The sequence below is a fragment of the Lytechinus variegatus genome, chromosome 16, assembly GCF_018143015.1.
Source record: "Lytechinus variegatus isolate NC3 chromosome 16, Lvar_3.0, whole genome shotgun sequence".
Taxonomy (NCBI): domain Eukaryota; kingdom Metazoa; phylum Echinodermata; class Echinoidea; order Temnopleuroida; family Toxopneustidae; genus Lytechinus; species Lytechinus variegatus.
In genome coordinates, this window is record NC_054755.1 from 17,369,618 (window position 1) to 17,386,781 (window position 17,164).

General features: G+C 36.6%; 1 protein-coding gene and 1 long non-coding RNA gene across 2 annotated transcripts; both read right to left on the reverse strand.

The window, feature by feature from the left end:
* Positions 1-7,417: 7,417 nt before the first annotated feature.
* LOC121430047 lies at positions 7,418-9,092 on the reverse strand. The gene has a single exon (XM_041627317.1). It carries the CDS (start codon positions 9,080-9,082, stop codon positions 7,418-7,420), a length of 1,665 nt encoding a protein of 554 aa, XP_041483251.1. The 5' UTR covers positions 9,083-9,092.
* A 3,586-nt stretch (positions 9,093-12,678) lies between these two features.
* LOC121430062 lies at positions 12,679-16,008 on the reverse strand. Its single transcript, XR_005971995.1, has 2 exons — positions 15,810-16,008; positions 12,679-14,393 (listed from the first exon to the last, which is right to left on the reverse strand). It is a non-coding gene; the product is annotated as an uncharacterized LOC121430062 (long non-coding RNA).
* Between the last annotated feature and the right edge of the window lie 1,156 nt (positions 16,009-17,164).

The following is a 17,164-nucleotide window of genomic DNA, read 5'->3' on the forward strand; positions in this document are numbered from 1 at the left end:
TGGAGTGGTCTTTGGATGCTCAGACAGTCTTGAGATCTCAAACCAAGGCCTGAGGGTGGTGAACCCTTAAGAATTGCTGCTATTGTCCATCAGTTTCTACCACACTTGCCACAATGATATCAGCTTCTCGGAAATATTTATGACATAAATCTACTGTGTGTTCCAATGATAAAGATTCCCATACAATCCCAGAGTTCTCAATCAGGGATTGTGATTAAGATAATATTTTAATGTTCGTAATAGAAATCTGAGTTTAGAAATATTCCAAAATTCTTTTTACCCAATTTATTGTGAGCCCGGCAGCCACTGTGCAGCTCCAGACCGATGAGGCTCTATACTCTAAATGTTGAACGCCGAACAGGGTGGTAGCAAATACCCCCCCCCCCACACCTGTTTGTGAGAAGTACATTCTACCAACTGATCCAACTAACTGGTTCTGAAAGTGTACAAGGGGTGGTCAATTTTTTGCCTACATCAAATTGAAGGCCAATATGGTATCTCATATATTTTGCCTGCAACTTTCATCAGGAATTGGTTAATGATAATAAATCAGTTCTTGTTTAGCACATATCACATTATGTCCAAAGACCTGGATATTATTACCCTGGGGTTTCGAGGAATAAAGTCCTGCCAGGTACCCATTCATCTCTCTTGGATTGAGTGCTGCGCAATGTGGATAAAAAAAAAAAAAAAAAAATTTGCTGAAGGTAATTATGCCATGACTGGGATATGAGCCCACGACCCTCAGTTACTAAGTTGGAAGACTAATCCACAGGGCCACAACGCTCCACATCATCTGTACGATATTCATTATTATGCAAATGTCATTGGTTTGATCATGAAGCCCTCGTATGATATCAAATAGTCCCTATGGACCTTGCAGCAATCCAACAACTATCAAAAGGGTTGAGCAAGTGCTGTGTAAAGAGGTCTCCATCCAAAATAACTATTTGAAAAGGATAGAAAATAACAAAAAAATTCTAGATTTGTTAGGGATTCCACCAGAAAGGTTATATCTTATGATATGACAGGTTTGTTCTCAAACCAGGGCCCTGTCTTACAAAGAGTTACGATTGATCCAATCAATCGTCCAATTCATCGTAACTATATTGAAATCCATCAGTGTCGTAAATTTTTTTCTACAGGAAATTTGCATAATGTCATTTGTAAACAAGAGAAGCTCATTGAAATTTTAAGAAAACAATGAATGCATGAATATACATCATAATTAGAACACTCATGATTCTAGACTCCAGAGATACTTCAGATGGTGTGGCAGTTTACAAATTGATCCAATTTCTGCCTCTTTAAGTCAGATAGCAGATTTATTTCCTTTATTATTTGATGAAGGTTTATCAGTCTCTTTTATAAGGGGTTACTGGTCAACCATAGCAGCCATTCATTCAGGCTTCTATAATAGGGAAACTACCTCAATTCAGCTGTCCTTACCAGACTAACAAGATCCTTCTTTTTAACAGATTCCTCCCAGCCGAAGACTCTTCCCCAATTGGAACCTGCCAAGAGTCCTTCGGTGCCCTAGCCAAATTCCCCTTTAAACCCATAATTGCTCCCTTCTTGATCTTTCCATTAAGACAGCCTTCTTGTTGACTATAGCTTCAAGTCTAAGACGTAGTTTGCTTCATACACCACGGTGAGACCGGGTCATATTCGTTGGGAGAAGGACAGAGTCCGCTTGATCCCTAGACCTGATTTCCTAGCTAAGAAATAGAAACCCCTAAATCCTGTGATGTTCTTCCAACCATTAGGGGGATATCATGGCTGAATGGATAACGCACTTGACTAGCGTCCTTGGAGTCCCAGGTTCAAGTCCTGGGGTGAACAATGTGATTTTACAGTCTCTCGTCAGTTTCCGAAGATAGGTTATGTTGTCCCGTACGTGCCTTAAAGTGGTACATTGATTAAAGTACATTCGCACTTCCCACCAACTGTTCATTAGTTCAATAGAACCTCACAGCCCTGTTAATCCAATTACAATTTCTCGAAGGTTAGTGCAGGGGATCAGGTCAGATGGAGAAAATACCATTTTATCAGGATCCTTTAGAGCCCACGATTCACGGGGCATAGCAGCATCTTGGGCACTTTTCAGGGTACCTCTTTGGAGGAGATCCTCCAGGCAACCTATTGGACCTATTCAATATCTTGTATCTTATTACTTATTTGATGTAATAGCCAAGACACAGGTTTTGCCTTGGCGGTTCTTGTCTTGTCCTAAATTTTCCTAGGCTATTTCCAGTTGATATATTTCATTAACGTGGTTGATGATTCTTATCCCTTTATTACAAGAGTAGCTTCTCCAGTTGGGAGACTACTCCATTTTATAGAAAATCAGTTTCTTTATCATTGTTTTGCCTACTTGTCTGGAAAGGGTCTCGTTTCTGCCCCTCCTCCAGTTTTTCCGTGCTATTCTAGCAATTTGATGAGATGGTATAGGTAAGTATAGCGCAGTGTAGTAAATCAGAATGCTCAGTAGTGAGCATATTATTTACTAACAAGCTATACTTACCTATAGCTCCGCTCCCGTCCTCCCCAGCAGACCTCGCCCCTCCTTGGCAACGAAAGAGGAGGCTTATATGTGGCGAGGGGGTTTTATGGGTCTCGTCCCGTGACGGGTTTCCCAGGCTATCTGATTGCAGTTAGCCTCTTTCGGGGAGTTTTTACCGGTGGCTATTCGAGTCAGGGTAACGAATAGCAATTTGATGAGATGGTATAGGTAAGTATAGCTTGTTAGTAAATAATATGCTCACTACTCAGCATTCTGATCCCAAACAAACTAATATTTTTAAAGAGATAGAATTTGTAAATTATATTAATGATTCTAGAATGAAATTCATATATTCTCTGTAAAAAATACAAGTTTCGAATATAAAAATGTTTACTTTGCATTTGGTGATTTTAGATTGTGTTGATGATTTTGATGAAGATGGTGATGATAATGATGATGGTGATGATGATGGTAATAATAAAGGGTGGCGGAGCTGAGGATTTTTCTTTCATCATGGGGGGATCTATTGTTATGTCCTCGCTCATGGTAATGATGATGATGGTGATGATTATGATGATGGTGACGGTGATGATGATGACGATGGTGATGATGATGGTGATTGTGGTGATGATGGTGATGAGGATGGTGATGATAGGCCTTTTAATTTTATCAAGACAAATTGAGGTACTTAATTTAAGGCTTCATTCATGTTTTAACATTAAAGGTATTCATAACTTTAAACTATTACTGATGAGGCCACACCCTGGAAAAAAGTCTTTTATCATTCACTGGACATAATAACTTGTGGAAAAACATCTATTTTCTCTTACTATTTCTCCTCTTCCTCTCTTCTCCGCATTTTCACTATCGCTCTTTATCTCTCTCTTCGCCCCCTTGTTTTACTTCCCTCCTGAATGAAACACAGTATCGCATAGTATATTCACAGTGTGCTGTCTGTTCAAAGTGTGTCTGCATTGTTTTCACAGTGTGTTTACAGTTAATACACAGTGCATTCACTGCGGGTCCGAACTGTGTACACAGTTTATTCACAGTGTATGTACAGTGTCATAGTTCATCAATAGTGTAGTCACTGTGGGTCCGCACCGTGTTCACAGTTTGTCCCCAGTGTATTCACAGTTAATCCACAGTGCATTCATTGTGGGTCTGCACTGTGTACACAGTGTATGCACAGTGTATCACGATGTATTCGGAGTGTGTCCAGAGTAAGTTCATAGTTTGCTCACAGTGTGTTCGCAGTGTGGAAAATTGAATATGTGATTGTGTTGAAGATAATTACACAATGTTTTCTCTGTGAACACACTGTGGAACAAACTATGAATACAGTGTCGAACACAATGTGAACTCACTGTGAGACACATTGAATGACCTTGTTTTTCAGCAGTGTATATCCTGTACCCCATGTGTTCAATTTCGCTTCAATTTTCTTCTTGTCTTTCTCCTTCTTTCCTTGCTCCTTTCTTTCTCACCATCTAGTTTTCTTCTTATTCTCCTCCTCTCCCTCTACTCATTCTTTTTTCAATCTTAATCTTCTTCTCCTCCTTCCCACCCTCTGTCTCATCTTCCTTCTTTCTCTTCCTCTTCATCTACTTCTCCACTTATTCCATCTTCGCATTAATCTTTCAACATCATTTAACTTATTTCATGTTCGAGTTTTGATTAATAAATATTAAGAATTAGAACTACAAATAAAACCGTGTTAAAGTTTAAGTTGCTCATTTATTTAAATGTGCTTTATGCTGAAAAATACTAACTACAGATCAATACACCGTATACATATTTACAAATCTCACATTGCCCATCACCGTAAGACTGACATATTCACCTTGTTACAGATTACATCTTGTTACACTTTCCATCAAATACATATGTCAAACATTTAGTCAGATTGCTTGATAGCTTGTATTTAGATAATAACAATATACATGGAACTATTAAATGATTGAAACATATTTCGCGTTTTTTATCACTAATTTTCGTATAAGGTAATTTACATGCCTATTTTCTGCTCTCAAATACACAGGTTCATTTTGTTTAAAATATATAGATCAACGAACATTTGTGTTGTTTTGGTTTTGTTTTTGTCTTTTTTTTGCTATTCAAGCTATAGTAAGTAGTTGCATATTTTGCACAAAGTATAGACAAACAATTTGTTAAAAATAACGATACAAAGTTTGGAAAAACACATTACATTTTCCACTCATCTTTTGATATAAATCCCTAAAAACCATTATGTAAAATACAATCATGCTATTATCTTCAACACGAACATTGTAATGATTATTTCAGATTACATGCATAGATACATATCTATTTTCATGGAGAAAGTTTTGAAAATAGATGTGAGCCTGCAAATGTTAAGAGGATCGAGAAAAACATTTGAAAAAGCAAGCATACAAAGCTGGGGTTCATCATGTTCATTGAATTATTTTTTAAAATGTATGCTTAAAATGACAGGCAATGAATAGCTCGAAGCACATTCTACAAAAACCCTAACGAAAATGAGGATATACAATGCTGATGACTGTTACAATAAGCGCGATAGGAATCTTTGATAATATGATTATGATTATCACATAATATATTCATTATAACCATAATAAAATATTTTTGCAATGCAGTATTATACACAACTTAATTAAACATTTAAAGGAAAATGATATGGATATATGTTTGCTAACGAAATTTATTATGCAAACTATGATACAATATGTACAATGTATATCACGTGATTTCTGAATCCTATTTAATTTGAAGAGAGAGATGAAGATATCTAATCATAGTACTACAGTGTGAAGCATTCATAACTAGAAGATTGTCTACAATTCTGTCAAGTGTACGTACTGCAATTAATTCTTTTTGCAATTAAAAGAATAAATTTCACAAGAACCGTTGTGTATTGATTTTGTTTCTGGATTACGCCTTTTTATGTCCTAATTTACCAATCAAGATAAATTTTCGAATCAACTAATGCATGCATAAGGATATGAATGCAAGAGAAGAAAGTAGGAAACAGGCTACACGATTTTTTTTGTATGAAGAAGGATTGCGATTCTAAACATTATGGCTAGCCTTCGTTTGGTTTACACGTGTGTTAAGAAATGAAGATTATCATTATATGCATTACGGACCACATCGCATTCTCTCTTCTTCTTTCTTTGCTTATTACTGTTCCTCTATTCTTTCTTTTCTATCCTCTCTAGTTGGTATCATCAGTTTTTCTTGATGTTTGAAATACCTCATTCGTTCAACTTTTAATATTTTGTATAGTGTGGATATCAAATTTACTTCCGTCCATCTCCATTGTCACACTCCAGTGTGCGGTAATAATTTTAAAAAATAACTTAGTCTCACATCGCACTTTACAATGTAATGTGATTGAAATATATAAACAAAAGTGAATTAGAAATATCATATAACCAAAAATATACATGTATTTTAAGGTCATTGTAAATGGAACTATGTTGAATATGTTTTTATTTGTCATGAGATAAGTCTTTAATTAGGATCCGAACAATGTGATATTGGAGGTAGAACGAAGGGAAGCTGGAAGAGAATTCTGGAGACGTGGGGCAGAGTTTGAAAAGGACCTAGTGTTTTTAGCCTGGAAAGGAGAACATCGTGATCAACTGTGTAGAAGACTGATTTTTTCAGTATTTAACTCTTTATTGGTCTAAATTGTACTGATATTAACACATTTTAACTTAGAATATACTGGGTGATATCGATATTGCTTGGAATTACAATTTGACAGAACATATTTCCTGCTAGTTGACAATGAAGTAGTACTTCGATTCTTACTCCTGCTATTTCATCTAAAAAAAAATCTAGGTAATAATCACTTGGACTTAGGAGGATACCATCGAAATAAGATTTAACCAGCAGGCAATTGTAGACCTAAGATCAGGATCAGTTTCACACAATAAATTAAAAGATAATGAACTATTTACTACTTAAAGGTCAAGCCCACTTCAGAAAAATGTTGATTTGAATCAATAGAGAAAAATCAGACAAGCACAATGATGAAAATTTCATCAAAATCGGATGTAAAATAAGAAAGTTATGACATTTCAAAGTTTCACTTATTTTTAACAAAATAGTTATATGAACGAGCCAGTTACATCCAAATGAGAGAGTTGATGATGTCACTCACTCACTATTTCTTTTGTTTTTTATTGTTTGAATTATGCAATATTTCAATTTTTATAAATTTGACGATTAGGACCTCCTTGCCTGAAGCACAGAATATTAAAATAATGGTATTCCACCTGTTCAGGGAGGAATAACTTCATTTCACATGACAATGACGAGAAAATCAAAATATTTCATATTTCAAACAATAAAAAACAAAAGAAATAGGGAGTGAATGACATCATCGACTCTCTCATTTGGATGTAGCTGGCTCGTTCATATAACTGTTTTGTGAAATGAAGCGAAATTTTTGAAATGTCATAACTTTCTAATTTTACATCCGAGTTTAATGAAATTTTCAGTGTTATGCTTGTTGAATTTTTCTCTTTTTATTCAAATCAAGTTTTTGTTGGGGTGGACTTGTCCTTTAAATGATTCTACATATCACATATGGGTTTTTAACAGGAAGTCAGAGATCACGTGATCCCAGTAGGCAACGGGGCAGCTTGACACGAAGCTTATCGATTGATCTTATGGCTGATTTCTACTACTGATTGCATGTCTTATTGTGTATGATCAACTGTAAAAAAATCATCCCATGATCAAAGGCTAAGCGTTATGTTTCGGGGGGGGGGGGGGGGGGACATGAATAGGTTTATATCCATCCTCACTTTTGAAAGAGCAAATAATAAACAAACACAGATGAAAGTGGCAGTCTATAATTTCCTTTTAAATCAGTTATCATTTGTTGAGTGTCTTGATTATCTACAAACTAAATGTTTTCTTGTAAAGAAGAAGATTGTCTCCATCACATCCTACCAGGTTACCAGAAGGAGTAACAAGACAAGGGCTGAGCCAGTGAGAGCGATCTGATCTCACGCATTCCACGATCCCCATTGCCTGGATGATACCATCACGCGACGCCTGATCAACTGCCCAGTTTTTACCCACGACTCGGTAAGTGATGTAGATTGTGTCTGTCAGTTTGTCAACGCGACATTCTGATTCCCTCCACTCATCACAGTGTATGACAGCCTTCTCTTCTCCTGATCGTGAGATGACAGTGTATTTATTGTAACCTGTATTCACAACGATATCACCTGATGACAAGGCTTGTATTTCACCAAGCACCTTCTTACCCTGCATCGTAACAGTGTGTACAATCTTCCCATTATCAGGGTTTATGACGTAGATGTTAGACTGACTGATCTGAGCAGCGAGGATCATCCCATCCCTGTCGACATCAACATACACACTATAACCGCCTTCATTCATTGGTATGCTGATGTCTCTAATCACCTTCCATTGTCTGTCATAGAGAGTGATACATCCATCCAACCTGTCACCCTTCCAATCACATCTCCGCTTCCCACATACTATTACGTTTCTGTTTATGGGGGCACATGACGTAATGTCCATGTTACTAACTCCATCAATGACTTTCTGTGTGTGTTGAGTGTTAATGTTTGTAACATACATGTCATGGTTCTTTGCGTCTTCCACACATATCTCATCATCACTGATCAAACCACGCACCCACGGCTTATTTACACCAGATGGAATGTGGATTGACTTGACAAGTTCCCATTTACCGATATACCCATCAATTCTACAATAGTATTCTCCACCTACTTCCCCCTCTACAAACTTAACTTTATCAACTTCACTCTGTATTCGGTCAAGACAATCGTTAACATCTTGATGAAAGTTCAAACTTACATTTTCATCGATAGATGCAAGTACTTGAGGAGCTTCATTCACCAATGTTTCATCATGTTGGTTTATACGTGTGATGGTTGATTCAATATTCTTCATTGTGTTTAGCGCATGCTGATTCTTATTAGTAAGATCGTTAATCTTCTTAGTAACTTCGTCACTGATTGTCTTTGTATCTGATAAAAGTCTTGTTTCTCTCTCTTTGATGGTAGTTTGTTCCTTTTCGATATCGATGTTGCAATCCTTGATGCGTTTTTCTCTCTTCTCATTTATTTTCCGTATTTCTTCATCCGCCTCCTCGTTAATCACCCTAATCAAGTTTACTTCTCTTTCTTTTACATTCTTTAACTCGTCTTCGAATGTCTCTTGTAGTTTATTGTTGACTGTCTCAAGATGCTTACTGGAAGAAGAAGAAACGGCATTTATTTTAGATTGGACCTTCTGAAGTAGTAATTTCGTTTCCTCTATCAGGGGCTGTTTCTCCTCGAGATTTTCCCGCCTTTCTATGATGACATCCCCGATGTCTTCTAGCTCACATGTTTCTTGCCTGTGATCTTTGGTCGCACATTTATGACAGATAGGAATATTGTGTTGTTTACAATAAAATGTCATTGGCTCACCATGTTGGAGGTTGTCACATGACCATGTCATGTCATGACCTTTTCTTGTACGAAGCTTGTCCTTATCTACTTTTGTTGGGAACTTAGACGCCATGATGAGGACAGAGAATGGAGTATTTACCAGACCTTTAGAAAATATAAACAAGCCAACTTTTTAATATCAAAACAAAAACTAAGCATTGGAGCTGTGTCTGTATGTTAACGAATGCGTATGTCTGCACAATTTATATCGGACATGTGAGATATTGATATATTTTTTACATTCTCCAACAAATCAAAATTGCCTCATCACCTACAGAGCCCCCACTAATAACCGATGAAAAGTTAAACAAAATAAATAAATGCATATCGCCAGACTAGATAGAGCATAAGTAATTGATTCGTGATATTTTATTTTAAACAATTGCTCAAGAAAGCAGTGTAATCAATTATTTTAAGTGAGTTATATTAAAATAAAACAAGGAAAATAAAAAATGCAACTTCAGTTAAAATTGGAGATGATGATTTAAATTGTGATGTTTTTTGTCATGGTAGGGGCAGCGGAACCCAGAGGGACTAGGGGAATCGTAGCCTCCCCACCCCACACACACTGGTTTTTTCTTTCAATAAACTTGTGCAAAATTAATAAACGCATACGAATAAAGACTATCTCATCCTGAATTTTCGCATGAACCCCCCCCCCCCACTATCAACTGACCCGCACTTTCCGAACTATTCCATGGCCCTTTTCATGAAATAAAATGTCTTCTATTCACTAAAATGATTTAAATTTTTCACTATATAAAAAAGCCTACCTACGCTGGAGACCTGCTAATAGAAGTTTGCCATAGATCCGGGTCTTGGATATTCGACGGGGAAATTGGAATTGGCATTTGTATCAATTTGAAAAGTATATATTTTCTTTTATTGACCCCCCCCACTCTCTCTCTCACTCACAGACACACACACTCACTCACACCCAACTCCACATGCCCCAATACATTTACACACATAATTTTAACATATAAAGTGACGATACTGATTGAATGTATTGAGACACTTCAACGTACCTGTTATGAAGTCTTGTTCTCTGAAGACAAATGAGCTAATGGGGTTGCGTTTCTTGAAACAAGTCAATGTTGCTAAGCGCTGATTTGTTTAGATAATGCGATTTTCCTTTCTAGTATTAACGATATTCTATTGACTGAGGTAATATATTAATATTAATGCAAATATTATGTGTATCAAAGAAGATCACTTCGATAACCCTTTTGATTTGTAATACTTTGGACTCACTAATGAAATTAATAATGCACGATCTGTACGTACTGTTGTAGGATTGCAAAAACAAATAATTTACACAATTGAAAGGTAATTTAATGAACATCTTGAGACAATAAAATTATTTTGTTAAAGCCCAAACCGTAATAAATGAGGTGTAAATATACCCAAGACCACAAAATAAACTTCTACATATATTTTGAATTTCGTTATGTTTCAACTTTTTATTCACAAAATATGAAATTTGTATTAAATATTCCATTTGTACTTTATAGTGACTATTATTTTTACTATTATCATTATTACTATTTTAGTCATTAATATCATTATCATCATTACTATTATCATAATTATCATTACCGTCATTACTATTATTTTTTTTTGTACCCGTGGAGATGTACCGTTAAAGAAAGAGAAGTTAGTAACCCCACTGTAAAGATAAGGAAAACAATCGCTTGATCTCAAACGAACCAGTGTATTTAAAGAGACAGAATATGTACAGTATATTATAGTAACGTGGAGCGTTGTGGCCCAGTGGATTAGTCTTCGCACTTTGAAACAGAGGGTCGTGGGTTCGAATCCCAGCCATGACGTAATTTCCTTCAGCAAGAACTGTATCGTAATTTTGCTGCAGTAGACCCAGGTGGGGAAAATGGGTACCTTGCAGGAATTTATTCCCTGAAATGCCACAGTTAATCCACACTGTGTTCACCATTCGTCCACAGTGTATTCACAGAATGTCTGCTGTCTGTTGAAAGTGTGTCCACACTGTTTTTACAGTTAATCCACACTGTGTTCACCATTCTTCCACAGTGTATTCAAAGAATGTCTGCTGTCTGTTGAAAGTGTGTCCACACTGTTTTTACAGTTAATCCACGCTGTGTTCACCATTCTTCCACAGTGTATTCACAGTGTGTCTGCTGTCTGTTCAAAGTGTGTCCACACTGTTTTTACAGTTAATTCACAATGCATTCTCTGTGGGTTTGCACTGCGTTCATCATTCCTCCACAGTATATTCACAGTGCGACTGCTGTTTGTTCGTAGTGTGTCAGCACTGTGTTTACAGTTAATTCACAATGCATTCTCTGTGGGTCTGCACTGTCTTCATCTTTCGTCCACGGTATATTCATAGGCCCGTATTCTGAAGTCGGGTTTAATTTAAACTCAAGTTTAAAGTTGTGGTTTAATTATGGAGAGCCTATTGTGACATAAATCACTAACAGTATAGATATAATATTTCATCTCATTTGACTCTCAAATCATTATCAATTGTCAAGGAATTATGAATAGATATTTGTCTTCACAATCAAAGAACCTGGGGAGCATTTCATGAAAGGACATGTCAGACGTTTTATCCGACAAGTCCCATTTTATCCGACAGTTACCACAGTTACAGTGCTTCTCAGCCAATCAAAATCAATGAAAGATGTCAGATCTGACAACTTGTCGGACAAAAATGTTGACGAAACGCCCCCAGGAAAGAGCAGAGTAAATATTAAAAAACATACAATGCAATACAAATTTCCTCTTCCGCATTTTCTTTGCCCTTATTTAAAAAAAAATTTAATTCTTCCCCTCATCCCTCCGCACATTCTTCTTCCACTTCATCACCATATTCTTCTTTCTCCTCCTCTTCTTTTCTCCTCCTCTTCTTCTTCCTCCTTCTCCTCTCTTATTCTTTTCTCCTTCTCTTCTTCTTCCTCCTTCTCCTCTCTTCTTCTTTTCTGCTCCTCTTCCTTCCGTCTACTCCTCATTTTTCTCCAAATCTTTCATCTTCTTATTCAATATTTCGCCATTCTATTTGAATAAACGATTTTTATTATATAGATTGAGAATTAGAACTGACGATGAAACCATATTGATATTTTATTTTTTCAATTAACTTATTGTGATGGGCTCGCTCCTGTCTCACCTCCCCCCCCCCCCTCTATCTCTCTCTCTCTCTCTTACCATATATATACTTTCTCGACTCATTCGACGGGACTTAAATCAACTGTCATGCGCTCACACAATATTGTGGCGAGATAGGGGGGGGGGTTATTATATACAAGGGATGAATTAAAGAAGAGGAGAGGAGGGGAGACCGGAGCGAGAGACCAAAGTGGGGAGAGAAAGACAGAGACAGAAATAATAGGGGGAAGTCTCTGATCTTGCACTCTATTCTCACAATTTCTCATCAATCTCCACCAAATATAAATCAATCATTCATAACGGTAAGCTGCCACCATCTAGCCTTTTTATGAGAGCACTAGATTCTCCTCTCTTTACAACATTCGTTTATAAAGAGACTCCAGACTCGCTGGAGCATAAATAAAATAAATATCCACAAAACCAACCATTTCAATTGGCTTATTTGCCAACACAATACATACGTCACAACTCGTAATCGGTCACCTGACCTGTACCTCAAGACACTGAAAATCGTAAACATTTGCACCTTCCTTCGTGTACACTATTTCACATGCTCTCCAGCATCTTCTCAGAAATCTGCCTCATTGCAACAATTCTGGTAAGCGGAAACATTGCATGATTCTATCATTTACTAATAAATTAATCTAAGAATTCACCATCGAACAAGACAAGCAAACTAGTAATTTTGCACACTAAAACGTGCACCAATAATCTAATTCATCAACAACAACTCATGATTCAGCATAGCACACACGTGCAACACCGCACACTCAGTGCCTCACTGGCAAAGTCGAACTTGCCAAAACAATATACTACAACTCAATACATTAAAGGTCTCTCTCTCACAGTCTCTCGTGCTAACTCTTCATAATCGGTAGCGAGCAATCTAAGGCACAATGACATGGAAAAGTGATTTCGTTCTATAAATGATCTCATTTTCTAAATTTGCTATCTCGAGTAGAAGTAAATGTACCAATCATTGTTGTCACTTCTGTAACTAACGTTCACACCAGACAGTTACTCTAGTAAAATAAATAACTCTGTATTCAGTAATTGTTCAACTGAATCAATAACAAGTAATTCTTTATTAATAAACTTTAACTAACAGCTAGGCATTGTTGCCAATATCAAGTTGTGTTCTGTTCAATAAATTCTTCTTTGATCTATGTATACTATGTACAATATCTACAGACGACACCTCATGACCATGTTTTGTCGTCATAATTTATTCAAAGTACTTGTCGTCATTTCTATATGACAACAATAAATATTCTTAAAAACCAAGTAATATGTCTTAAATTCTATCTATGTTCTAAATCTCTACTATCATGAGACAGATCAAAGTAAGTTGATCGAACTGTACTAGTTTCCTTCCTACAAATATACTTATCACTCCAGCAAAAAGTATGAAAAGAAATTCTATTCTCGGCTACGTCTAGCCTCTCTATCACTTTCTAAAACTTGGCCCTTAGCCATCCACTAAACTCTTTCCTTATCCTGAGCTAAAACGCTCAAATAAACTGACTTTCAACTTCAATCCAACAGAGTCACCGCTCAACGGGTCATTTTACCAAACTGGCCTATCCGCCCTTAAAGTATTCAATGATAGCTCACTTTGTCGGCTTATCATTTCACTTTTTACTAACCCAAGTCTTTAGATAGGACAGTCTCAAATTCTTACATTCCTTCCTATCACAACTATCAGAACTTACTTGTCATCTTTATAAACAAACTTAAATCCAAGGATAATCCGAATTCCTCCAAGGATTCTTTCCTTATTGTTTTTCAAAGAAAACTAACCAATAAACCTAATCGTCTCATGAAAAGATTGTATTGATAAATCAATACATCCCTAATAATCCCTCTACTTTAACTATACATGTCTATTTCAGAAGGAGTAAAGGCTCTGATTATTCGAAATAGAAAATGACTGCCTTTATCCTAGGAGGCATCCTAGATAATAGAATAATTTACATATTTACAACATTGCCTGAACTATCAGGAACTCACCAAAATCCTAATCTCAACTATCTGTCCTATAAAGATCAAGGATCTATAATCAGTTAAGATCCGAAAATAATATTCATCTGTTAACATTAAGTCTTATTCCTAACAATACTATGATCTTTATAAAAGATCAAGGATGCCTCATCTCGAGACCCCTGGTGACATATGTCTAAGTTACGAAGGCTCTCAGCCTTCTGCTCCAAAAATTCATCTTTATTAAGATATACCTGTAAGTAATAAATTCATAATGTCCAGATTCAAATAAACCATTCATCTCAAACCATTAATGTCACGGAAACTACCCTGGGTAAGGTTAGACGAGAAGCACGGTTGCATTCGAGACAGATGTCACTCTGCTCAACGACCTGGGCCGCGTCTCAATTGTTGCAGCTTATTTTCATTCAGCCACAGAAGAGTCTAAACACTCTACCAAAATATCAGTTCACCTTACCCAAGAATGGTTTCTTACAAGTGACCAATAATAAATAAGAATACATCAATACATAAACATCATCATTATCAATAACATTTATAAATTCACTGACAATTGGCACATATTAAAACTGACCAAACTTGGCACATTTTGATATTGACCAAAATTGGCACTTTTCAAAATTGGCACATTCTGATATCGACCAAAATTGGCACTTCTGAACTTGACCAAAATTGGCACCTTTGAAATCGACCAAAATTGGCACATTTTGAACTTGTCCAAAATTGGCACTTTTTGAACTTGACCAAAATTGGCATTTTTTAAACTTGACCAAAATTGGCACATTTTGAACTTGTCCAAAATTGGCACTTTTTGAACTTGACCAAAATTGGCACTTTTTGAACTTGACCAAAATTGGCACATTTTGAACTTGACCAAAATTGGCACATTTTGAACTTATCCAAAATTGGCATATAAAAACTGACCAAGTATATTGGCACATTTTGAACTTGTCCAAAATTGGTAATTTTTGAACTTGACCAAAATTGGCACATTTTGAACTTGACCAAAATTGGCACTTTTTGAACTTGACCAAAATTGGCACATAAAAACTGACCAAGTATATTGGCATCTTTTCAACTTTGACAAAAATATTGGCATATAAAAACTGACCAAGTATTATTGGCATCTTTTCAACTTGACGAAAATATCGGCATATAAAAACTGACCAAGTATTATTGGCATCTTTTCAACTTGACGAAAATATCGGCATATAAAAACTGACCAAGTATTATTGGCATCTTTTCAACTTGACAAAAATATTGGCATATAAAAACTGACCAAGTATTATTGGCATCTTTTAAACTTGACCAATAATGGCACATCTTGAAATTTACCAAAATTCATTGGCAAATATTTCACACATTTATGGTTTAAAACAAAAACAAACATCTCTAATGCGCATACTGACGCACCATGAAAATTCGACTGAACGCAACATAGAATAAACCTCTTTCCGTAATGGCAAAATGAGAATATAGTATGACGCAACTTCAAACAACCTTTATGTGACTCAATTTCTCCTATAAAACTTTAAAAATAGAGAATCAAGATAATTAATTTGGAATCTCACATTCAGCAATCATTATGGTAAATATTCTTCTCCTAAAATAGTCAGCAAATATTACTGGAGAAATAAAGATTAAATTACCTTGAAAGGTTTGCCCACTTGTCCAGAAAAATATGTCTGTCAAAAATGACGCTCTCGAAAAATGACGCTCTCGGTATGGTTGGAACTACCCCTTATCGACCACCTAATCTTCTAAGCATCGTATCTTCGAAAATATTCGTCAATTTTACCCAGTTTTCGTCTCATTTGTGCAGAAAATTGAGCAGATCAGATTCCCATGTTTCGCACGGCGACTCCGATTCAATCCGCGTATATATCGACGAACAACGAATACGACGATTTTACATTTGCTCATTTGCACCTATCTTTTGAAACCGACCACCCGCGATACACTAAGTTTACGGCCAATTCTTGTCGCGGTGGCGAAATATTTTGACTCTTCCAAATCAGTTCTATGATGTCAACATGCTAAATGATCGTCTCACTACTTCCATTGCGAGCTCCGGCGCATGATTCGACGATTGACGACGGATATTTGTTCTAAAGCCGTTTCCTATCTGATTTCTTGGTTTTTCAGCGGGGTTTCGTCTGGTCAATACAATTTTGATTAATTCTACTAAATTTTAACTTTTTGTTGCTTCTTTTTTTCTCGTAAAATCGATTCTTACCGTTTCTATGGACACTGCGCCTACTCTCCCGCGCGTATCGTTTGTAATACGCAATAATTTTAACGCGCGCAAGGTGGTCGGTTTCAAAAGAGGTGGTCGATATGTGGTAGTCTCACCATACTGTGCACAACAAATCTTTATCTGAATCAATGGTAATCTTCGTTATAAAAAGTAACTTTTATGTGGCAAGAAATGGAACGCGCATTTTATTGATTACGCAATTTAGACGCGTTGCTAATGGTTTCTGACCAGAAGTAGCCATGACCAGTGCTACGTCACAATAGAAATTACTAACTAAAAGACGCTACCAAAAATGGTGCATTATGACGTCACACTTTGTTTGTTACGTAAGTTTTGCTAGTTTATTTTTTAGTGATTCCGTCACAATACTATCTCGAAATGTAGCCATATGCATCATAACTCGCACGACTGATAATGGAGACCAATAATATTTAGGATACGTCGAACTTTAATTCCGGATAACTTACCCTGAAAAAATTATGTACCCAGTAACTCATGAACGGGCACCTGGATGTGTTCGGGAGCGCACGTCGCGAAGGTCTTAATCACGCTTGACATCTTGAATGGACCGACGCGTCGTCGCGATGGACATAAGTGCCGTGGTCGCACCAGTCTCCATACGTGCGCGCACGTTCACACGTGAGTGTGTGTGTGTGGGGGGGGGGGGGGGTGAAAAATTATACATGTACAAAACCTTTGGTAACTCTTGTACTTAAGTATGTTGTGAAAGAAATGAATGAAGAGAAC